Source organism: Diplotaxodon limnothrissa, linkage group LG10 (genome assembly GCF_057381915.1).
Source record: "Diplotaxodon limnothrissa isolate DT_005_m linkage group LG10, D_limnothrissa_male_GT1.1, whole genome shotgun sequence".
Classification (NCBI taxonomy): domain Eukaryota; kingdom Metazoa; phylum Chordata; class Actinopteri; order Cichliformes; family Cichlidae; genus Diplotaxodon; species Diplotaxodon limnothrissa.
Window position 1 is genome coordinate 35,794,707 of NC_140605.1, and position 25,083 is coordinate 35,819,789.

At 45.3% G+C, this 25,083-nt stretch overlaps 3 protein-coding genes across 3 annotated transcripts; all 3 read right to left on the reverse strand.

Moving 5' to 3' along the window:
- Window positions 1-748: 748 nt before the first annotated feature.
- Window positions 749-3,747, reverse strand: LOC146624889 (cornifelin homolog B-like). The gene is made up of 5 exons (XM_085364806.1): window positions 3,727-3,747; window positions 3,494-3,602; window positions 1,832-1,942; window positions 949-1,103; window positions 749-853 (listed from the first exon to the last, which is right to left on the reverse strand). The coding sequence occupies exons 1-5, from the start codon at window positions 3,745-3,747 to the stop codon at window positions 749-751; spliced, it is 501 nt and encodes a 166-aa protein (XP_085220932.1).
- Window positions 3,748-6,627: 2,880 nt separating this feature from the next.
- Window positions 6,628-10,613, reverse strand: LOC146624890 (hepatitis A virus cellular receptor 2 homolog). Its single transcript, XM_085364798.1, has 7 exons — window positions 10,580-10,613; window positions 9,499-9,837; window positions 9,332-9,394; window positions 8,659-8,720; window positions 7,891-7,963; window positions 7,318-7,345; window positions 6,628-6,817 (listed from the first exon to the last, which is right to left on the reverse strand). The coding sequence occupies exons 1-7, from the start codon at window positions 10,611-10,613 to the stop codon at window positions 6,628-6,630; spliced, it is 789 nt and encodes a 262-aa protein (XP_085220924.1).
- A 6,198-nt stretch (window positions 10,614-16,811) lies between these two features.
- On the reverse strand, window positions 16,812-24,188 carry LOC146624891 (hepatitis A virus cellular receptor 2 homolog). Its single transcript, XM_085364799.1, has 7 exons — window positions 24,131-24,188; window positions 22,127-22,468; window positions 21,685-21,753; window positions 21,317-21,378; window positions 19,419-19,503; window positions 17,864-17,891; window positions 16,812-16,956 (listed from the first exon to the last, which is right to left on the reverse strand). Exons 1-7 carry the CDS (start codon window positions 24,162-24,164, stop codon window positions 16,812-16,814), a joined length of 765 nt encoding a protein of 254 aa, XP_085220925.1. The 5' UTR covers window positions 24,165-24,188.
- Window positions 24,189-25,083: the final 895 nt, after the last annotated feature.

The following is a 25,083-nucleotide window of genomic DNA, read 5'->3' on the forward strand; positions in this document are numbered from 1 at the left end:
GATTCAGTAAGAAGGAAATAATTTCCCCCTAAAATCTAAAAACCAGCTTCACTGTGTGGACACTCGAATTTTCTTTCATTACAAGAAGCTAACAAACAAATTAATTACTGCTTATCAGAATAATCTGAAGAGAGTATGTTATTAATATTTTTCTTATAAACGTAATGATCAAGTTTTATTGCAAAGTGACACGACAGTAAAATGAAAAACTGCTAAATGAAAAGTAATGAACAGTATAAGACCTTTGATTCCACATACACATTACTCATAGTGTTTATTTCATTACATTTGATCGGGAAGAAATAAAAAAAAAGTTTAAATACAATTTCCATTTTTAAAGGTTTTTATTTTGTCAGTATTGAATTTGGCTAGAAGCCAAACCTGAATTGTGTAAAAACATTTAAATGATTTCATGTGAATTGGGAATCCTGAAATCACCTTCAAAGCTCACACAGACTGAATATTTGTGCAATGATTAAATATCAGATCTGAGCTTCTCTCCACAGTCTCGATTCATCTTTAAGCTCAGTCACAAGCATGAATTTAATTTTAATGAATTTAAGCTAACAAACATCTAAATCGAGTAAACAGATGAACAACATAACAAAAACTGGTTTGTTAAAAACAAATAACTGATAAACACAGTAAACACTGATGATTATTGATTTGTCCTGGTGCGGAGCTGGGCCACGACGGCCGGTCTGGAGCAATGACTTCACGCTGATGACATCATCACTGGCGGATGATGTCACTGCATGGTGGGGAGCTTCTGCTTCTTCATCTCGGTGGCCATTTGACACCAAACGCAGGGCAGACAGAAGGTGGAGCACAAACAGTCGGTGCAGAGGTTCCCCTGAAACAGGCAGAGTGAGCCACACTGACTAATGTTAGCTTAGCGGCTGCTAACTACAACCAAACGAGCGTCTCAGCGCCACCTCGTGGTCCTACTTTGATGCCGTAGCGCTGACGCAGCGACACCCTGATGGCCATCGTGATGGGACGGACGCAGCCGAACACGTCCAGCAGGGGGAGACAGAGACACTGACCGAACTGTTTGGTGGTTCGACAGACGAAGCAGGGGCAGCACCAGAAGGCGAAGCAGCCTGAACGACAGACGACGACAAACAAACTGAATAACGACATGAAACAAAGTAACACAAAAAACTGAAAAAAACAAGAGCAACAAACTGCAAACTCTAAATAAAAATAAAAACAGCATCTTTATATTTGATTTAAAAAAAAGTTCAATCATAAAATATGAATTGTTTCCTTTTGTTTAACAAATAAACGTATTGTTTACACTGTAGATGCTGCTTAGGTTCAGACCATGTTTTTGTTTTTTTAAAGATGCGAGTAAAACCAAACCTCAGCTGATGTTGTTAGCCTTTGGATGGATTCACACACTGATGATAATTTGACGCTTTTTGAATGGAGTTTGGTGCAGAGCCTCAGCAGCTGCTCTGAATATGAACTCATCAAAGAACCAAAGAAGCTTTGTGTCTGATTCTGAACTTTGGGACATTTTTAGATTCAAACTGATTCAGTGTGAATGAACGAACATGTGACCTCAGTGCTGTTTATATTCTGATCTATTTAAAATGATAAACTTATTTAAAATCAAAGGAAAACAGATGACAGCTGATGTTTGTCTCTGTGGAAGCTGATAAATTAAAGAACGAGTGTTTGTTTATGTTCAATTAGATTCTTATAATAATTCTTATGAGCTGTTAAAGCGTCGGCTGCATGCCCGTGTCCAGCTGTTAGTCTGGTCCCGAGTGTCAGCGTGGGATCAGTGAAGTCCGCTCTGATTGAAGCGTGGTTGTTACTCTACATTGCTTCTTGTCGTCGCAGCAGTCGCAGATCCCTGAAGCCCAGTCAGCTTCCACCGAGGAAACGAAGAGCTGCTGAGGCTGCGTCATCACCGGCCGGCTCATCGTCACACCTGTGGTACCCAGTCGTTAGTGATCATTTATTAACAGATTCCATAATCATCACAAGTGTGCGTTAGTACAAGTTATTCACACGGGTCACTGCCTCCCTGAGTTAGCAGGGTAAAGGTCAAAGTTCATGACAGGACATGAGAAAAAGATTGAACCCTCTCCTAGAGTTAGGGTGAGGAGCTCCAACCTGAACCGCTGCGCCACATCGAGAGGAGCCAGTCGAGGAGGTTTGGGCTCCTGCTGGGCGTTTGAAGCATGTCGTACTGACGGAGGCCCCGGGACAGAGCCGGGACTCACGGACAGATCGCAGCTCCTGACTGGTGTGAGTGAGGGACCCTGGGCTTACAGCTGCTGGAAGAGTATAGCCTGGTTGGAAGAGCCGCCAGGCAGCTTGACTTAGGTTTGCAAAGCTGCACCTGAACTAACCACAAGAACCAAAGATCAGAGAGCTGTGCATGGATGCTGCGAGCCTCAATGACCTGCAGCTGTAAAGAAGAGTGGACCAAAACTCGCCCACAGAGATGTGACCCACAGAAACCAGCACCGAGACTTTATCTACAAACTGCACTGTCACAGGAATGCAGAGAGCCGTGTGAGCAATGGGAGAAACAATAACAAGAAACATCCGAGAACGTCGGCACTAACAGCACGACGCAGCCACAGAGGAGAGAAGACAAACCTCCACGGTCCAAAGAGTCAGGTCCACTTCCTGTGATCTTGAAAGGATCATGCAGCTGTCACGAGTTCAAGCTTTTACTTTGATATTTTACAAACAGGAAATATGAGGTTACATTAAACTATGTACACAAGTCACACAAACCACATTAAAAAGTCGAGTGAAATTCTCGCACACAAGAATTTCACTCGCATGTGCTGTGCCAGTGTGCCTGCACATGTGATGTGACAATAAAAGTGATTTGATTTGATTTGACAAGTCACACAAACCACATTAAAAAGTCTTATCAAATCCAAATGTTGCTGATGATTTTTGAAAAAATATGAAGCTCGAGGTGAAACAGTTCTCATCACCGTCTACACCAGGACTCGAGTGTCCGTGATCCAGCACAGCTGATTTAAATGACTAAATTATCTCCTCAACATGTCCTGAGGTTCTCCAGAGGCCTGGTAATGAACTAATCATGTGATTCAGGTGTGTTGACCCAGGGTGAGCTCTATAGAGAATCCCCCATGTTTGTATCCTGTGGACGCAGTGAGGATGAATGAAAATACCAAATATTTTGTCACACGCTGTACAGTCATCATCAAGCCCAAGACTGTGATCAGTGGATATACACAGACACGGGTAAAATAAGACAATATTTGCATGGAGTTTGGTGTGGAGTTCTACCAGCTGCTCAGGGAACATTTTAAAGGTATAACAACAACATTCATGTGAGACAACGTGACAGGAATGTTAGAATAACTGTTTCAAACCATTGAAGAAGCAAAGAGCAGCAGACACACAAACCCACTAACACACAAACCCACAATCCCAGCTGCTGCGACTAAAACCTGAACAATAATGAGATGATATAAAAGTGGGATCGTCTTACCTGTGTGACTGATGTGGTCGCTCTGATTGGAGAGGTGAAGGTTTCGGATAAACCTGATGGAGTTCAGGTGGGCGGAGCCTGCTGAACTCAGCTGCATACGAGGTCTCATCTCGTTCATTTAAAATGTGTTAAAAACAAGTTTGATTATTTATTTAAACTGGTTTCATTCAACTTTATAAAAATATATAAATTAAAATAAAACACTTTATATGTTCCAGTTTTTTTTTTTTAACCTGTATGTCAGATTGAGACATTTGCAATGCAGTTTAACATAAACTGCCTCATTTACAGTCAGTGCTGAGTGTAACGTGTTATCATCACTTGCTACGTTACTATAATCACATTACATTCTCAGTAATGCAGTAAAGTAATGCATTTAATCACTGCAGGACGGACAGCAGAGCAGCCACACAGCTGTGAACGTGACTTTTATGTCATTGCACAAAAGGATGAGAGCGTGACGGTAAAGTGGAGACGGCTCCAGGACAGAAGCAGCAGCACTGCTAACACAACTCGTGCTGTCCGATGGCTCTTCAGTCCAACACTGTATTTTAGTGTAATTTATCAATTCTGAATGTTTTGGGAAAACATTTTATTAAAAGCTTCGTTTGAATGTTTTTACTATGGAGAACACACCCGGACAAAAGTTTCAAATCTTTTGTCCTCCAGGCCTGCAGCTGTACACTCGCTGTCTTTGGATCTGTCCCCCCCCTTCCATATTTGACATAATAGTATGATCCTAGTGTGTCTTTGCATGTGATTGGCTGCATGGTGTGCCCGTCAGTACAAAGTACCGCCTGCCTGGACTCTCATCAGGGCTGAGCAGCAGGTGCTGAATAGCGATGATAAATTTGATTCTTTTTACTGAATCGGATTTTAATGACTCACTCACCAAAGTGAATCGAATTTTTGAGTCATTTGAGTCACTGAGTCAGTTGACCAGAGAGTGCAAAAATGTACATTTTCACTCAAACTTAATTTGCTAAGATGAGTGATTGTAAAAGAAAACAACTATCTTATAGAGCAAAAAATAGCAAAAAAAAATCTAAAGGGAACATTTATTTATTTTTCCTCAAATGTGTCAAATATATATTTTCTCATCTAAATGTCCACTGAGCTGTGAGCCAGGGGGCGGTAATGGACCTTAACATTGGTCGCCAACCAAGAAGAAGAAGAAGCTGTGAGCCAGGAGGGAGGGGGTGAGTAGCTCAAATGTGCTGTTAGCATGTTAGCAGAGCGATGCTACTGTGAACCGAGGAGCTATTGTCTTGATGTGAGCTTCTACTCAGGGTTTTTTCTTCCAGTTCAGAGCAGAAACGTTGTTGTTAAGATACTGGATGTTGTGTTTTTCTCCACAATTTTAATTATAAGCTAGACATATTTCTACTAATGGAATTAGTTTGCTAACAGCAACAGGGATGAGTCAGTGAGTCAGTTGGGCTTGTGAATCATGATTCACGAGTCAGTAAAATGATTCTCGAGTATTGAACGATTCGTTCATGATTCGCGCATCACTAGTGCTGAACATTCGGCTCTCCCTGAGGAGTCTGCTGTTATGAGCGACACATCACCATGCTAATGCTAAGCTAACGGTAAGCTAGCCACAGACTCAGTGATGTATGCAGACTCCAGCACAGCAGCCAGAGCCTGAACTTCACCAGGTAACAGTCAGGCTGCTGTTTCTACCTGCTCATGTCTCTACAGTAGAATCACCGTGGCGACCGCCTCTCTGTGCTGAGACATCCGGTGTGTCCTCACGAGGAGTTCATGACGGTGTGCTTAGCCTCAGGTTTACAGTATATTATGAGACCGTGTGTTTCAGGTCATTTTACAGAGACGTGAAAGTAACAAACATACTGCATTACATTTAAGAAAAGGAACAAGTAATGTGTAATAGATTACTTTTCTTTATAGTCACTCTGTAGTTTGAGTAAATGTGGAGTATGCAGTGGAAGGATCTGAATAATTGTAAGACATATTTAGATTTTAATGCATAAAACACAATAATATAATAAAGTTTTTTATATTTGAGGAGCGAGGGAGAGCCAACATGTCAAAAACAACAAGAATGTTGTACTTTATACGAGATGTGCCACAAATTATTACTATGATTATAGTGATTAAGTCACTAACGGGCAGAGATGGGCAGTAACGCGTTACAAGTAACGCATTACTGTAATCCGATTACTTTTTCAATTAATGAGTAAAATAAGAGATTACCTTAGCAAAAACGGTAATTAGATTACCGTTACTTTCCCGTAGGAACGCTGCGTTACTGCGTTACTAAAACTGTGATTTTTTGCGAGAATGTCTCACGACAGTGACGTAAGCGAGTGCGCCGTTCGTGACAACAGCTTTGTGCAGATCAACAATGGATCATATATCGAGTGCAGAGAGAGTATGAGCGTGCAGCGTTTAAAGCGTGGAAGTACTGACCTTACTTTGAGTTTGATTCCATAAAAAGTGACAAAAACATTAGTGTCCGCTGTGCGTGGGAAGAAAACTTCTTTTTACAGGGAAAAAACCCCTAAACTTCCAACAAGCACCGAGTAGCTACGACGTAATGGGAAACTCACAGAGAAACTCGCGGATTCTTCAACTGACCGCGGCACACCTGCACCAGGGTAAACCTCCGCCTACCCCACTCCTGCTTTACAGGTGAAAATAGAGCAACAGGACCGCTGAGTCTTTGACTTTATTTATTTTCTGCTGTGGTTTACTTGATTTTTAGAATAGAATAGAATAGAATAGAATAGAATAATCCTTTAATTGTCCCACAAGGGGAAATTTGTTTTGTGCATAAACACAAAAATTTTTATTTTATGTGCAGAAAATAGGTTTAAATGTTCAACAAACAGAGAAAATGTTTAAAGGATGAAAAACTAATAGCTATAAAAACTCTGATCAAAGAAGTTCAAAAATTTTTTCAAATATTTTATTAAATCTGAGAAAAACCTGAAATCATACCAGATCTTTCACAATAAGAGCTCATTTGTATTTACATGTTAGTCTGTTAACCACCTGCTGCCTACAGACCCTCCCACCTGAGGGAGATTTACCACCTGAAGCTCTCTGATTGGACAGAAATGAAGGCACAGCTCTGGCTCAAACTCCAGAAAGCCTGTTGTTATTCGTTATATCGTCTTCAGCCCCGGCAGCTGAGTGGGCGGAGCCTCAGAGCTGCAGAGGTAGTTCTCGTATACGCCTTCGCTGCCGCTGATGTGGTACACGGCGTCCCCGGCGGAGCTTTTGCTGTGAAGCTGCACAGCAGACGACGTGGAGCTGAAGCGGGCCGAGGTGTCGAACTGCTGAAACTTCTGAGGGCTGAGACACGAGAGCCGAGAGTCAGCAGCTTTAATTATTATTAAATGTCTTCATAGTTACTTCCTGTACAGAATAAAAGACTTCCTGTGGAGACGTTCTAGACTCATTTGTAGGATTCTTTAAAGCTGCTGAACTTTCAGGGAAATTTGTAGAAACTATGTTGACTTGAAATTGGAAAATAAACTGCAGATAAATGATCAGCGGAGTGAGCGTTAAAATAACGAGCGGGCTGCAGCTTCATGAGGATGCTTAAAGGGTCTGAAGCTCGCTGCTCAGTTTCCGCTCGTTTGAAATTGGCTGTGTGGTTTGTGGTTTTGGACACATCTGGTTTCAGTCTGAGCGCGTGTGAAGACGTTATGATGAAGCTGTATTGACAGACTGAAGGCTGAGAAATCGTGAAAAGCTCATAGATGTCGTCCTTCAGTGCCGTCGATGATCGAGGCGCTGAGCCGCGTCATTTATTCAGGAGACACAAAGAAGAAGTCCATGATCATACTCACCGTCTGCAGAGCAGCTTCAGGCCTCCTGCTGCAGAGACACAGAGGACAGACAGACGTGAGCTGTGGGCGACCTCGTGCCCCTGTAAACATTTGAAACCCTGTTGCAGCCGCCATCTACAAACCACAGAGCTGCCCGGACACGCACACCGTGGCCGAGCTTCAGCTGGGCGAGCTGCTCTGCAGATATGAGCTTCTGATCATTACAGTTACTTTGATGGGAAGTTAGAAGGCGTCATAAATGGAGTCACGAGTGCTGAAACTGAACAGGATGGATGTTTATCTGGATCCCATCCTGGCACCAAACGAAGGTGGAAACACATCAGGCTCAGTGCAGAACTAAAGCTTTGTTTTGGCTTCAGAGTTTCACACTCACTGGATGTGAAACTTCAGACAATAACAGAACTGAAAGGTTTTCCATCTCTGATCATCTGAAGTTAGGTCGTGACTGCGTGAGGGCGTCACTCGCAGCATTCAGTGTGGAGGTGAGGTTCTGACAGTCGTCTTTGATCAGTAACATGAGAAACAGCAGTGGGTCAAACATGTAACGCAGCTGTGGCGAGCTGAAGAACTCACCGATGAGGAGCAGCAACACCGAACCCAGCAGCACGTAGAACACAACGCCCGTCAGAGCTCCGCCCTCCTGCTTCTGCAGACACACAAACACACAGCGGCGGTTTAACACGTCACACGTCTGTGCAGATTAGCAACACGTGAGCAGCAGACTGAGCTGATCCAAGACAACAAAAAGGCAAAGAAACAAAATCCAGAGCAGGAACTGAGGGGCGGGACTATTTATACACACACCGGGTAATCAGGACGTTCACGCTAATAATATAGTCACATGGGAGTAAAAGCAACCATTAGACCAGGCTACGTCCATAATGAAGTCTCTGGAGATCGACCGTCGGTGGCTCGTACCGCGGGGGGTGATGGGCAGTACTAACGGTAACATCGATAACAAAATTATAACCAGAACCAAAGACTCAAAGCACTGAACGTCCAAACCCAACCAATCAAAAGCATCAAACAATCAACGAGCACCAAACTCTTAGCCTGCCGTCCTCTGCCTCCGTTTTCTGGCCCCTGATGACAGGATGCGAAAGGATTCAGTGCTGCTGTTTCATTTAAGGACCTTTCATTAGTGCATGTGTAGTTGGACCACAGACACCCTGAAGCCACAGCTGTTTGTGCACATCACTCCGTCCTTTGGGGACGCTCACATGGATCCTGCTGCTGGTACTCAGAGGAGAGACTTCTACAAACAGCTTCAGTCTCCAACATTAGACACGCCTGACATCAATAGAACAGGTTACTCATTGTGTTTCTCACAGGATCTCTCACCTCACTGCTGCTCGTCACACTGTGGGAGGAAGTCAGCAGGCTTTCTGTGGAGGTCAGGTGACCTGCAGGATGAGGAAGTGAAAGCAACCGCTTTAAAGGGAGTTTCATCAGCAGCCCGACGCTCTAGCGCAGGGCTGTCAAACTCAAATACACAGTGGGCCAAAATTCAAAACTGGAACAAAGTCGCGGGCTAACGTTAATATTTATTGAAATATATTTATTCCTCCAGATATAAGAATGAATCTTTTCTTATGGACACGTTTTGCTGGAAAACTGAATATGGAACAAGCAAAGCTTAATACTAAACAATACATATATTAGCTGTATAATAGCAGTAGGCCAGCTCTGATAGTAATTTGGTGTGGCTTCGCGGGCCAGAGTTTGACACCTACGCTCTAGAGCTTCACTTTAACCTGCTGATGCTGTATCGCAGACACACTGGGAGCCTGATGTCACAGCATCACTGGGACCATCAATCTGACAAATCAGGAGCTGCTGCTGTAAATATGTGACGACTAATAAAGTTTACTCCACAGAAATGCTGTTGTTTGTTTGTGTGTCACTGAGGAAATGATGGGTTTAAGCTGAAAGACCTGGTTTCATGTGCAGATTTGCTGTGAGCAGGACGAGTGTGCAGCGCGTTATAAACTACACACAGCTTTGGATCGGTCACCTGCAGTCTGAGAGGCCGCGGTGGTCTTTGTCGTCGAGGCTGTTGATGTGTGAATTTGTGGAGCTGAAACAAACACGAACTCGTTACCATCATGAACATAAAAGTTCAGGCAGACAGTTTAAACGCACGAGTGGATTCTGCTGTTTGATCCTCAGCTGCAGACTCACCTGGGACAACGGTCAGGTCGATCTGATGCTTCTCATCGTTGAACGGCCCGGGTATATGCACCCTGCAGCCGTATTGTCCAGCGTCTCCCTCTGTCAGGCTCTTTATGGTCAGAGACACGTCTCCGTCCTCCAGTCGGCCCAGCAGCTCATACCTGCTGGAAGCTCTGGTTAACACTTTGTCTCCATCTGTGGAGATCAGCTGATTGGAGCACTTGTTGAGCGGTATTTCTCCTCGCTGCCAGCACACTTCCACGGCGCCGTGATATTTCCTGTCATATTTACAGGGCAGAGTGACGTCCTGACCTGTGTGACCTTTGACCCTGCTGTCACATTCACAGACTGGAAACAGAAACACAGGAAAACGTTGTTACATCAGATCCAAACTCTGCTCAGGTCAGCGTCTCGTCATCTTCACTGGTTTCACTGGTTCCAGTAGACTCAGGTGTGCAGCCTGGGACATCTCACACAGCTCCATGAAGTCGTCCCATCAAACACTTACAAACCCTCCCAGACCAGTTCAGGCTGCAGACTGGGATGAAACCAGGTTTGATGTGTGTGTTCATGTACAGGTGACCCGGGTCTGTCCAAGTCACAACATGACCACACGCTTGTGTCTATAACCCAGCTGTGCAGCTGAGACTGAACAACTAAACTCCAACAGCAGACTGACCTCTGACCCTAACACGCTCTGCAGCCGTGTTTGTCCTGACAGACACATCAGCAGGCGAGACTCGCGCTCGTTTCTGTAAAAGCATTTTCATTCAGACTGAGCTCGACCGCTCTGCACACAGAGCGCTCCTCTGTGGTGCCAGCCCCCCGTCAGCTTCACTGACCTACACAGAGCAGAGAGCAGCACAGACCTGATGATGGGCTCTGCTTTAATGCTGCTATCAACGACTCAGAGACAGGAAGCTGCTCACAGTCAGAGACTCTTAGAGATCTGCTCATCTGGATTTAAGGTTTTACAGACAAAACTGAAGCAGAGGAAAGAGACACACACACACACACACACACACACACACACACACACACACACACACACACACACACACACACACACACACACACACACAGCAGTTACCTGAGAGCAGGGCGAGCAGCAGCCTGAGCTTCATGACGGAGCTGAATGCGCCTCAGAGCAGCTCCAACAGCTGCTGACAGCCACCACAGCTGCACGCTGCAAGAAATGAAGTGACGCGTAAAAACCAGCACCACACGCCCTGCTGCTGCGGCAGGAGCATCACACACACACACACAGCAGGCAGGGACCAATCAGAGAGCAGCTCTCTGTTTACACGCACACAATAATGTCACGAAAGTACATTTTAAAAAGGGCTCTGTAAACATGGCCGATCACTTTCATTCTGATGATCTGCAGAAAAATCTGGACACGAAAAGCTGCAGACGTGACTACATACAGTGCAGACAGCCTGGACCCTCTGTGGGATCTGATCTCTGAATAGCTGCAGACCAAACTGTGGTTTGTTTACTTCCACAGCACGTCTCGTAGACATAGAGCAGAGAGCAGTCCTATCTCAGGTCTGAGAACAGAAGACAGGAAAAGATCAGGAAAGAAACAACTTCCCCAAACCAAAGCACCAATGAAACGAACGGTAACACAGGCTGATCGAGAGTAGCCTGATTAATATAAATGTGACTGACAAAAGCCAAAATAATTCCCGCTGATGTCTTTGTGTCCATCAGCTCCTTTTCTAGACATTTCTATCCAACCAAATTTGTCGCAGTCTGTGGTGGCAGACCGTGGGTGTGTGGGGAAGTAGGACCCAAAATGCAGGACTCTTCAATGCAAGCAATGCGTTGTGCCTCAGCTGCACGCTGCAAGAAATGAAGTGACGTGATAGGGTTGGGTAGGTTTGACAACGAGCTCACCCGAAACCTTGGCTGATTGTGACCCACACCTGTGTTCAGACCTTGGCTCATGTGATTGGTCTGGGCTCTTATCGAGTAACTGCTAGTGATGATAAATTTGATTCTTTTTACTGAATCGAGTTTTAATGAGTCACTCACCGAAGTGAATCGGGTTTTTTGAGTCACTGAGTCAGTCGACCAGAGAGTGCAAAAATGTACATTTTCACTCAAACTTAATTTGCTTCTCTTTTCATGTAAATCCTACTGCTAAGACGAGTGATTGTAAAAGAAAACAACTATTTTATAGAGCAAAAACATTAAAACATTCTAAAGGAAATATTTATTTTTATTTTTTTTATTAGTATTTTCCTCAAATGTGTCAAATATATATTTTCTCATCTAAATGTCCACTGAGCTGTGAGCCAGGGGGCGGTAATGCGCCTTAACATTGGTCGCCAACCAAGAAGAAGAAGCTGTGAGCCAGGAGGGAGGGGGTGAGTGAGTCAAATGCAGTGTTGCCAACTTAGCAACTTTGTCGCTATATTTAGCGAGTTTTCAGACCCCTTAGCGACTTTTTTTCTAAAAAAAAAAAAAGTCGCTAAAAAAAGACGTGAAAGCTCGTATCGCTTTTACTCTCAACAAGCAGCGGGTGCTGTAACGCAGTCAGTTCTTCTTTTACTCTTATGCTGTTTTGTGGATCACAAGGTTTAAAACTACTTATACACACACACACACAAAGTAACTCCACCAGAGCGCCTATTTCGGGTCACTTTTGCCGGTCCAAGCCCGGGTAAAGGAGCAGGGTTGGAATTGTGACATTAAAAAAAAACAATAATTGCTAAAAGAAATTTAATTTGTAGTTCTAAATAAACTCTAAATGCATTTAGGACGTTTTTTACTGACTTTATGTCTCTTCCACGATGTTATTTCTCTCTCCAACAACATAGGTTACAATTACATTAGCATGACCAATTATGCAAATTAGGCGATGACGTCATTTAGCGACTTTTAGGACAACCAATAGCGATTTTCCTTACTGAGGAGTTTGCAACACTGGTCAAATGTGCTGTTAGCAGAGCGATGCTACTGTGAACCGAGGAGCTATTGTCTTGATGTGAGCTTCTACTCAGGGTTTTTTCTTCCAGTTCAGAGCAGAAACGTTTTTGTTGAGATACTGGATGTTGTGTTTTTTTCTCCACAATTTTAATTATAAGCTAGACATATTTCTACTAATGGAATTAGTTTGCTAATTTCAGTTGACCCTAGAACTGAAGAAGCTTCTCGGATGAGAGGTGAAACGTCTTCAAGTAACTTAAAGGAGTCCATCGGCCTCAGTGATTGCGATGGTTCCAGTACTCACTGACAGGTTCTGGGCACTTTTTGCGTGTCTCTGGCCAGCCTGACTGGATGATGCGTTTGAGGGTAGAGAGTTGTTCGTCTTGGGCCGTGGCGGTTTTGATGCATTCCAGTTTCTCTGTGCTCACTGGTGCTGTCTGGATGATTGTGTGTACTTGTGTTTCCATTTCCTCACTTAGTGAGCTGTTACTGTCGTCTATTGACTTTCTTGATAGCGTGTCTGCTACTGGGATCTCTTTTCCAGGCCTGTGGACAAGTGTTATGCTGTACTTCTGAAGCGCAAGCAGCGTACGTTGTAGTCCAGGCGGTGCAGTGATGTAGTGATGAAATCTTTTACAGCCATAGAGGACGGCGTAGAGTTCTTTCTCTCTTTGGGCGTAGTTTTGCTCTGTTTTGTTGAGCGGTTTCGACGCGTATGTGACCGGCCTTCCTTCTTTTTTTTTTAGAAGCGTCTATTTGTAGTGTTACCTCCTTTTGAGGGTTGAAATATGCAAGCACTGGCCCTGGTTCGGCAGTAAGGGTGTCTTGGATTTGCTGGAAAGCACGCACGTGTTCTTCTTCCCATTTGAACAGCATGTCTTGGCGCAGCAGCAGTCTGAGTGGTGCGCTCATTTCTGCCAGGTGAATTAATCTGGCGAGATAATTCACCATATCTAGGATTGTCTCCAGCTCTGCAGCGTTTTCTGGAGGTTTCATGTTTTTGATAGCTTTTACCTTGAGTGGGTCTGGTTTCAGCCCGTTGTTTGTGGGCTTATGTCCGGAAAAGCTCACCTCTGTAACACAGATGCGGCACTAAACCTCTCTCTCTTGTGCGGTTGAGCATGGCTTTGAGGTTCTTGTCGTGTTCCTCTTTTGTTTTCCCGAACACAATGATGTCGTCCACGATGCCTGCCACTCCTTCCAGGCCTTCATACGTCTCGTCAATCCTCCTCTGGAACTCATCTTGAGCAGACACAATGCCAAAGGGGAGTCTGAGGAAACGGTGTCTGCCGAAGATTGTGTTGAAAGTAGTCAGAAAGGACGACTCTTCACTTAGCTTGATGGGCCAATAGCCGGAACGTGCGTCGAGGATGCTGAAAAACTTTGCACCTGTAGGCTTGTATGTCACATCCTCAAGAGTGGGGAGTGGATAGTGTGGTCTCATTATGGCTTTGTTTAGAGGTCTTGGGTCCAGGCACAGCCGGAGTTTGGGTCTTTTCGGGTTCTCGCAGATTACAAGAACGTTGACCCATTTGGTGGCCTCTGTCACTTTCTGGACAATCTTGTCTCTTCCCATATTGTTCAGCTCTGATTTGACCCGATCTGTGAGGACAAAAGGCACTATTTTTGGTGGGCACACGACTGGTGCGACAGTCGGGTCCACTGTGAAGCTGCACTCACCTTGGAATTCCTCAATGCCTTTGAAAACGTCAGAATATTCGCTCATGATGTCTGGTGCTTTAGTGGGCTGCTCTGCTTCCATGCTCTCCGTTACTGCGTACTACAGATGGCACGATACCACTTTTTTATGTCCGATACCGATATGAATCCGATATAGTGTGTTTTAATAAATAAAACTGTTTTTGAAATATCTTTCTGCATTTTGTATAAGTTCAAACTCAACTTTAAATAAACAACAACACTAAAGCTATCCTGTTATACCTGTATGCAAAAAATACACTGCACCCAAAATATTTCATAGTTCAGCAAAACTGATCAATCTAATAAACTTAAACCTGCTCAATCCTCCTATTCTGGTATTTTAAAGAGTAAGCAGCCTAACTAATAGGTTTGCCAACTCCCAGCAAAAAAGGTTTATGTGGAACATAAACAAGCGAACACGCGATGGTCTTACCATCGTTGTTGCTAACGACAACGCATAAAAACAGGCGCTTGTCCGTCCGTAGTGTGGTTATATTAAATATAAGAGAAAGAGAGAACTTTAATAAATTAACATAGCCACTACAGCGACATCAGAACGATGAAAAACATATTATCGTAAACAGTTTATTTTACGACACCACGAAACAAACGATAGCGTAAAATGAAACGATAGATGTTTTTATATCGTCATCCGATATATATGGTTATATGAACAGCCCTACTATAACCTAGTAAAGTATAAAGAGTAAATGTACTTAGTTACCTTCCACCACTGAAAAGCTTAATTTCCAGGTTACTTAGTTCTTCTAATTTAAGCAACTCAAGTTTAGTCTGCTTAATTTTTCTAACTAAGCAGAAGTTCGTTATTGATGTAAACAGCAGTGCAGGTGAGGGTGCTGAGCCTGAGCTCCAAACAGATAAACAAGCTTCATCCTTACACGACCGCCACGTGTCACAGTCAGGAGGGCGTGCTGAGCCAACCAGAGGAGAAGAGAGCCATTGTTACCACATCAGGTATGCACGGTCAATTGCTGGGTGCCGAACAGCACGCAAGTAGTTTCAGTGACAACTTTTATTTTCACCACAAGTGTTCACAACTGGAATGTGAGTTTCACAAATGCTAAATACAACAACTAAACCATAGAGGTTTATGCAGCCTGAGCTAAGTGAGCAATCTGGTCATTCGTCAGTGGAAAACAGCTGCTCCGAGGATTGGGCTGGAGGGAGAGTCAACCTGGGTCCGGGGAAAGGGTCAGAGTCACTGAATATAGACGTTCAGGTAGGGTTCGGGAGGAATATGGGCAAGCTGTGAGTTAGCGCAGGTGGTCTGTAGTGGCAGGGAGGCAGGCAGGTGAACGGGGTGAACAACCCGTGGGACTGGCAGGTGGTCCAGCGTCCAGATGGGAGCTCTTCGGCAGAGATTTGCGTCCAGCAACTTGATGCGTGGAAGGGTTAGCTGAGAATCTGCCGAAGAGAGGTTGCGTACGCTGGCCTTATGAGTCTCCGGCTTAATCACCCACAGGTGCGAGCAATCAGCAGAACACAGAGGCCCCTCCCAGCGGTGGAGATGCCGGCTCAGAGGGAGACGCACTAGCACACCCCCGGACCATGACACGCACAAAACACACCTGCACCTGCAGCACAGAGTCCTCCAGCCGGGGTGTAGCTTTGAGCCTGTGGCCTGATGGGAGTTGTAGTTCTTTCACAGGGTCTTCTCTCTTAATCAGAGAATCAGTGATCTGAGGAGGAGGCTCCATCTGTGAAGATAGCTGATCACTGAGGTGGTGGAGGAAAAAATCCAGCAGTACAGAGCCGTTCTCCTCCTGCAGGGGGTGCTGTGGTGTCTTCAGCCTGAGCGGGTGGAGCAGGAGAGCTGGAGATGAACTTCCTGAGTGAGCTGCTGGGCATGAAGGTGGTGCTGCTGCTGGAGCAGAGAGTCTTTACAGGAGAGACAGGGGGAGGGCGCCGCCATGATGGTGATGTTGGTGTAACGCCATCATGGATGAAATAAAGCTCGTGTGCTTTTTTCTGACATGTCAACTTTTTTTCCCCTTTCAGAAACAAAGACGTCACATCTGAGCTGGATCAAAGGAACAAATAACGTTTATTACTGTCGTCATAGCGATCTTACAAAATTGCATCTTTACCCTAGTACAGGTGTGGGGTTCTCACGCGTAACTCCGCCCCCATGGCTGTGATTAGAGATATTACAGAGTCTTTTTTAATCATAGTCAGTCCATCAAACAGCCTGAGCTCACAGCACAGCTGAGTCTGTGTAGCTGCAGGTCATCTGTCCGGCCAGCAGGTGGAAGCAGCGTGCAGAAGAAGAACTGAGCGCCCAGGTTACCAGTCAGAGGTAAACGTGTTTCAAGGAACAGAAGAAGAGTTCAAACCAACCTTTAAAAGTCCTCCAAACATTTTATTAAATTAAATCTGAAAAGCCAGGAAACCTCACCAAACCTTTCACAATAAAAGCTCTTTACATCTTTATTTACATGTTAGCACCTGCTGTCTGCAAACCTTCAGCCTGAAGGCGGGGTTAGTCACCTGGGACCACAGCTGTAGCTCTCTGATTGGACGCTTTCAAAGCAAAGCGTGAGAGCAAGGCTATCTTCCTAAAATACTGGAGGCTTCTCAGGGCAAAGCTGTTGTCTCGTCTGTCCGCGACAGAGCTCGTCATCGTCCTGCCTCCAGACTCTGCGGATGAGTGGGTGGAGCCTCAGAGCTCAGGGGCAATTCTCGTATACGCCTCCCTCACCACCATCCATCTGGTAGATGTTGTCCACGGCGGCGGGCTGAGCGTGCAGCTGCAGAGTCGACGACGTGGGGTTGAACCGCACCGAGTCGCTGATATGCCGATGCTGCCGAGGACTGAGACATGAGAGCGAGAGTGTTAGTCAGCTGACCTTTGGCTATAGAAACATTAATGAGATTACTCTGACTGCAGGAGATTATAACATCCTGCAGAGAAGCTCCAAAATAAAACGATTTGCTGCTTCTGTCACATTTTATTATAAACCAAATATTAAAAAATATGATTTAATTTTATCCACACATCTAAAACTCTAAGCTGCTGATTGAATCTGTTTCCTGCTTCCATCCTCATCATGACTCAGATTTTCCAAAGTAAAAGCCTCAGACTTGACTCAAAGCAGTGTGAAAGGTCACTTCCTGTTCGTGACTCTGATTATGCTGCAGTTCAAATGAAGCATTAACGAGCAGTCGTGTTAATGATGATGATGAAGGACCTTCCTCCCCATGCTCTGAGGCTCCAGTGCAGCAGTGATGGAGCTGGAAACACTGAGGCTGTGGATCAACCACACCCACTCGTGCTGGAGCAGCTCTGATGGACTCGGCTCACAGTCGCTGAATCACAAACCAAAGATCGAGACAACCCGTCGCTGTAAACGGCAGAGCTTTGGTAGTGTCGCGCTTGTTCTTGAGTTTGGACGCCATAATGGCGGACTGTGTTCAGGGCTTTTATGGACGGTGTTTCTAGTAGCGGAGGGGTGGAGGGTGTGGTGCTGCTGTGGGTGAACATGAGGCTCTGACACGGGCGTCAGCTCTAAATGATTCCACTCTGATGGGCCTTAAAGGTCGAGCGAGCCGCCGTTGGCTGGTTTGAACTCTGTGGTTGTCTCACCTCTCAGTTTCAGTCTGAACACGCGATGAAGGCTGAGAGATGATGAGTCACGACTTCTCAGCAGCGCCCGCGATGGTCGAGGTGCGGAGACACGTTAGTTACTCAGAAACACAAAGATAAGGATCGTGCACTCACACTGTGTGGAGGAGCTTCAGTCTTCTCACTGCAGAGACACAAAACAGCAGAAACATGTTAATGACGAGACGTTTGTGACATAAAAAGAACAAAGCACACAAATCAGCACCAAGCCGAGCGACCGAGCCCGACGCGAGAAACACAAAGACCAACGCACTGAGACGCGCTCCTGATGATCAGTGACCTCGCCTGAAACATCCAGACACCGTCGCTCTGTGAGGGCGGCGAGGTCAACGCTGCAGACGCCATGTTGGGTCCAGATCACAGCTCACGAAGAGCTGAATGAGCTCAGAACGTCGTTCAGTTTCTTTATTTTAACGTTGTTTCCTGTCTTACATGCGCGCACAGCAGCAGACTGCAGCTAGCTTCATGCATGCAGCAGATGCTTCGGCCCCGTGGGAGGACCAGAGGAGGCCCTGACACGCACCTTCATCTGGACTTTAACATGATTCACTGCAGAAATGATGAGTCACGTCACACGGACGTGTTCGCTAATGCAGCTCAGCGTTTCCATCAGAGCTGCTGCTACAGAGCGGGGGCGCTGACGTCAGCACGAGGGTCTACCGCACGATTCTCAGTAATGATGAGCGATCCAGCCCACGCGCTCGCTCTGCGGCGACACAGACCCAAACATCTGGTTCTCAGGAGAAGGCGGAGCTCCTCGGGCGTGTCTGCAGAGGTGAAGCTCGGGAACAAACTGTTGAAATGTTCACACCTTCAGCTCGGCCTCCGCACCATCTCAGCGGTCTCGCCTCCTGCAGGGGGCGCTGTGGTGTCTCTAAGCTTCCCTCTCACTGGAGCTCCATGTTTGTGTTAAACAGTCTGGTTTCAGCGCACTCTCTTGTCTCCGAGACATCTCCATGCCATCACAGGTGTGCAACACCTGTCCACTCCTCATCCTCTTGTCCTTTTGCAAGGCTCCATTAAATATCCAACGATTATTGTACAAAAATAAAAACAATCAGCTGATCTGAGAGGACCTGACCAGGATGCGTCCCTGTTTATTAAACCGCGCTGCGTCACATGACCTCCATGTTTCCTGTCTGGCTCAGCTAAAAACACCAGATCATGGACGGGGAACTTCCTCTTTGTCCTCCTTTACTTTGTGCTTCTCTGCTCTGGCTTCCAGTTTCCTACAGGATCAAACTTTTAGCCGAGCCCCTTCATACCTGTCTGAGCTCCTTTCATGCTCCAGAAAAAGCAGGAGGTCCAGCTCAGGATGAATGCTGTCCTTCCCTCGGACTAAACTCAAATCTCGTGGCGATAGAGCCTTCTCTCTGGCAGGTCCCAGACTTTGGAGTAGTTTCCCCCTGAATATTTAAATCACTTCTAAAGACACATTTTTATACTCTGTTTAACACACTATGACCATTTGGTCTTATTCAGTAGTCTTAGGTTTTGTTTTATTCTCTTATTGTCCCTTTATGTTTATTGTTTTACATTGTTTCTGTTTTAATGGCATCATTGTTGGGCACTTTGTGCAGCACGAGCTGTCTGGAAATGTGTATAGACAAACTTGACCTTGTCACTGTGAGGACAGTTTGACTAAACTCACCCAGGAGTCCTACGATGGCGAGCAGAGACACCAGCCCCAGCAGGACGCAGACGACCACCACCATCAGCTGACCGCCGTCCTCGCCCTGTAAACCCAGAAAAACACCACATGACTCTGTCACAGGGAAGCTTCACCTTCTGTAATGCAATCAGCAGAGAGTTCGTCTGTTTGACTGACTACTCTTTGGTCTCACAGCATTTATTCAAATAACACTTTTATATTTGGTGCCTTCTTTCCCAGCATGCATCTGGCTGCCACAGTGAAGTCAGTGCGATGGCTTTAAAAAGCTCAACAACACAATGAACTCGTATTGATCCACACAAAGTTCAGTGTATTTCCCATTTAGCCTCCTTACCCCTCAGAGACTGAGCACAAAATCACTACAAGCTCATGTCCACCTGCTGCCCCTGGACAGGTGTGGTAAAAGGTGTGACTCCACCTGTGTCGTGTTATTCAGTATCTGTGGTGTATAAATAGCCCTGCTGCTTCTCTGATTATCAGGTGGTCAGTGGGTTGGTCTTGTTTGTGGTTTTCTGGTCTCACTCTCTTGTTGTCTAAACTGCTTTTGTTTCCTCTTGTTCTTGTTGCAATTATAATCATTGCATATTAGGACCATATCACCCTATTAGAGCACTTTGCTCTCGCTCTGCAGGCCTACTTGTTGTTCCTAGAGTATTTAAAAGTAGAATGGGAGGCAGAGCCTTCAGTTTTCAGGCCCCTCTTCTGTGGAGCCAGCTTCCAGTTTGGATTCAGGAGACAGACACTATCTCTACTTTCAAGATTAGGCTTCAAACTTTCCTTTTTGCTAAAGCATATAGTTAGGGCTGGACCAGGTGACCCTGAATCCTCCCTTAGTTATGCTGCAATAGGTGTAGGCTGCCCATGATGCATTGAGTTTTTCCTTTCCAGTCACCTTTCTCACTCACTATGTGTTAACAGACCTCTCTGCATTGAATCATATCTGTTATTAACCTCTGTCTCTCTTCCACAGCATGTCTTTATCCTGTCTTCCTTCTCTCACCCCAACCAATCACAGCAGATGGCCCCGCCCCTCCCTGAGCCTGGTTCTGTTGGAGGTTTCTTCCTGTTAAAAGGGAGTTTTTCCTTCCCACTGTCGCCAAAGTGCTTGTTCATAGGGGGTCATATGATTGTTGGGTTTATCTCTGTGCGTATTATTGTACGATCTACTGTATGATTAAAGCGCCTTGAGGCGACTGTTGTTGTGATTTGAGGCTGTATAAATAGTTTTTATCAGCTTGTCAGTTATCTTTAAGTCGCTCTAATCTTTACAAATACTGTGTGTGTGTGAAAAAATAATTAATTTTATATATAAAGAACCAAGAAATACTTTTTTATCTCAGGTTCTGGTTTGGACTGTCCAATCACACGAGGCCGCGTTAGCAGCAGTGTGAGGTGCAGACAATCCAAATAACGTGATCAGAAACATTTAAGACACAAGCTGACATGAATACAATTTACTGCTTTTTAAGATATGATGTGAGACGTAAGGACCCACAGACACCTGGGAGATGTTTATTCATGTAACTCGATGAGGGTCGCTCACATGGATCCTGCTGCTGGATGTAACTCTGTGAACCTGCAGGGATTTCATACACTCAGAGGAAAGACTTCTACAAACAGCTGGAAGCGTGCAGGATTATTGTTAGGATGATTCTCACTGTTCACATCCTCAGTATGAAATATGTGGGGTGATGGTAACAGCAGCAGGTTTGACACAGCTAAGGGAGGACGTAACTCCATTAGGTTTAGCGGTTATAGATCGCAGTGACTGCAGTGTTTTTAATGTGAAACTGTCTTTAAGGATGTGAAAGTCCCGACACCCTGACTTTGGTCGTTCTCAGCGACTTCATGTTTTCATGGTGTTTTTCTTTCCTCACCTCGCTGCTGCTCGTCATGGTGGAGGGCGAAGTCAGGAGGCTTTCTGCGGAGGTCATGAGACCTGCAGCATGAGGAAGCGAAAGCAGAAGATTTTAAGACAGCTGTGTCAGCAGCAGCATGATGTCATGATGATTTAATTTTAGCCTCTGATTCTTTATTCCAGAAACGCACTGAGTCTGAGATCAAACAGTTCCTGTCACTTTCAGTCTGATTGGACAAAAATCAGGAAGCGATGCTATAAATATGTGACGACTAATAAAGTTTGTTCCACAGAAATGTAAACGATCCTCTTTCCTGTCATCTGTGTTTGGTCCTGACAATCATGTGTTACTTCATTTCTGTCATCAGCTGATTAATCACAGGTCACCTTCAGAGGCTGCCGTCGGCTCTGTGGGCGTCTCTGAGTTTGGCACCGTCCATGTGGGAGTTTGTGGCGCTGAAACAGATCATTGACATGACGTCAGCACACTCTGCTTCAGATGAGTCTTTGTAATGAGAGGATCAGCAGGTGAGAGCAGTTAAATGGACACGTCTTCAGAGAGCTGCAGCTTCCTCGTGATGCTATTATCAGGAAACTAAAGCTAAACAGAGATTTCTTTATTTAAACACGACTCGAGTCACGACTTCATGATGCTCAAATGAAAAGAGGAAAAGGAAACAGCCCCGAGGTTAGACCTGGTCGACGTGCTGATTTCTGAACAAGGACAACTGTGTGAGGAAGACTCTCTTCTCACTGTGTAGACTGAGACGAAGCTGTAGTTGCTATGATACCAGAGTCCGATGGTTCTGGTGTTGTAATAATTCCTCACCTGTGGCGACGCTCAGGTCAAAGTGATGCTTCTCATCGTTGAACCAGCCAGGTATCTCCACCCTGCAGCCGTATCGTCCAGCGTCTCCCTCTGTGAGGTTCATGATGGTCAGAGACACGTCTCCGTCCTCCAGTCGGCCCAGCAGCTCATACCTGCTGGAAGCTCTGGTTGACACTCTGAGTCCATCTGTGGAGATCAGCGGATTGGAGCAGCCTCTGGTTGGTATTTCTCCTCGCTGCCAGCACGCTGACAGAGCGCCGTGATATTTCCTGTCATATTTACAGGGCAGAGTGACGTCCTGACCTGTGTGACCTTTGACCCTGCTGCTGTCACATTCACAGACTGGAAACAGAAACACAGGAAAGCTTTGTTACATCAGATCCAAACTCTGCTCAGGGCTCAGATCAGGTCAATGTCATATCATCTTCACTGGTTTTACTGGTTTAACTGGGTCTGAGAGAGTAATTTCGAAACGGGGATCAATAAAGAATAGATTATTATCATTATTAAACTGGCGTTTTAATCGATACCAGTGCCTGATCAGTTTTATAGATTCTGCTTGTTTGGCAGTTTGATGTCAAAGTTTAAAAGAGAAGGTCAAAGGAGCTTGCAAAGAAAAGTGTCTGGACTTCTTTAAGTTGCTTGAAGACGTTTTAACTCTCATCCAAGAAGCTTCTTCAGTTCTAAAACCAGAAGTTTAGTTCAAAAATCATCCCCTATGTAGCCGGTGTATCAGAGAAACTCAGGAGAGTTTTCTCCAAGCACGACATCCTGGTTTCAGACCCAGCAACACGCTCAGACACAAACTGGTTCATCCCAAAGATTACAAGACGAACTCCCAACTCTTGAGCCACGATCGCCCTTTCGCCTCCTTTATCTTAGTGTCCTCGATTACTTTCAACTCTGTCTTGTTACCCTTATGTTTCCTTGCTCTCGGATCACCTGCTGCTTCCATTTAAAGCTTCAGTTTGTTTCTCTTCTCTGTATGTTCCCTTTGTTCCTTCGGTCTTTAGGTATTCAGACTCTGCTCTTTGTGTGTTATTGGAGTTATTAAAGGTTAGTTTTGTCTTTGACCTCCAAGACTCAAAAACAACACATAAGGATGAGAATCATGGAAAACAAACCCAGATGATGTTTGTGAAGCCTCAACATGAACATTTCCATCGTCACCATGGAAACCAAACATGAGAAGCAGGAGGTGGATGAGACTGAAACAACTTGTCAGTCACAGGTTTTTAGCCAATGAGCATTTCCAGGATAATCCTCCTCTCCGACACATGGAGTGACCAAAATCTACAAACTACACGTTAAATTAGATTAAATATGAAAACAGTGACTGAGTTCACATTCATCAGGTCGGGGATCAGCCCCAGGCCCCCTGCTGGTCATTAGAAGAATGCAGGTTTAAGACACATTTGGCTTCACTTTTTAGAAATCCAAGCTCCGTCCAGCTTTGCTCTCCGTCAGCTCACCCAGGCTCAGCGCCAGAGAGACTTTGACCTTTAGATGAATTCTCACACAGCTACAGATATGACAGAGAGAAGAAGACGTTTATCCACCGTAACCCTGGAGAGGACGGCAGTGAGGTTTAGACCGCCACTGACCCTGTCCCCCCGAGGTTGTGACAAAATCACTGCTTTTTGTTCATCAGTGAAGAGACGTCAGAGATCAGTTTCAGTAAAAAAAAGACCTTTGGGGTCATCTGAGGTTAAAAGGAAGCACACGGTGAACCAGCTGTTATCGCTGGGTAACATGACGGTTAACAGGTTTTCATTCTCGTTGTTAGCCAACCCTTCAGGAAACCCAGCTGTGCTGACGGGGAATCGAGTTTTCACACAACTATAGATCACATCCACCATGTGAGGCAGAGAGATAAAAAAACAGCAAAGTTTCACCAGCAGCACAGCTGAGGTGGATCCCACGTTTTCAGTGATGATGAAGGTTAAATAAAGACACCAGACAAATAAATCTCAGGATCAGAGACAGTGGAAAGGTGCCGGTTACCTGTGAGCAGCGCCAGCAGCAGCACGACCTTCATGACGAAGCCCGAGTGACTCGTCAGAGCTCGCCAACACGTTTAAACAGCTGCTGACAGCCTGCGAGTCATCACAGCTGCACGCTGCAAAAAATGATCCTGAAACCACAAAAACAGAGAGGCGGGGCTCCTGACACAGTCTTTACTCAAACAGTTAATCCACGGATTCGACTCCAGATTATTTCCTTTACAGTTCAGCGTTTTGTTGACATTTAGCTCCCTCTGTTATCATCCTCACCCCCTCGTGTCCTCCATGTTTTCTTCCTTTACGTTTTATAGTTTGTTTTTTTCTGGAGGTCTCATGTTTTGTAGCGCTGTGGTTCTTGTTGTACTTGAGTTTATGATTGATGCACTCTGTTCAGTGTAGCCTGTGTAGTATTTATTCTTGGAGTTATTTCCTGTTTTATTTTGGTAGTTGGCTTTCTTCTGTCTTGTGCTTAGTTTTACTTCCTCCCCCGTCTGTCGCCCTCCTGATCACCCCAGGTGTATAAATAGTCCTTCCCTCAGTCTTTGGTTCAGTTTGTTGCCTTCGTTGGACTGTTATTGGGCCGGGCCGTTAACCAGATTAACCAGTCAGGAGCAGATTATAGAGCAGAGATGGTGGTTTCGCAGCACAGCGACCCCTGAAAGCTGAGCTGAGAACAGTCACAGACAACAACAATAAAGAAACAAAAATAGTTTTGAGTTCAGTTTATGTCCAGAGTCTTTGTGTCCGTCCCTCTCGTCTTATGCACATAGAACAAATGTCTGAAGGTTGACGTAAGCATGAAGGTGGTGCTGCTGTTCAGATGAAGCTGACCTCAGACGTTTGCTTCTGTCTGCTCTCAGAACTGAAGCCACAGTAGACGCCAGACTGAAGCTTTGAATCCTCAGAGTTAAACCAGCAGCATCGTTTCGCTTAGATTAATCAAAAACAGCTATT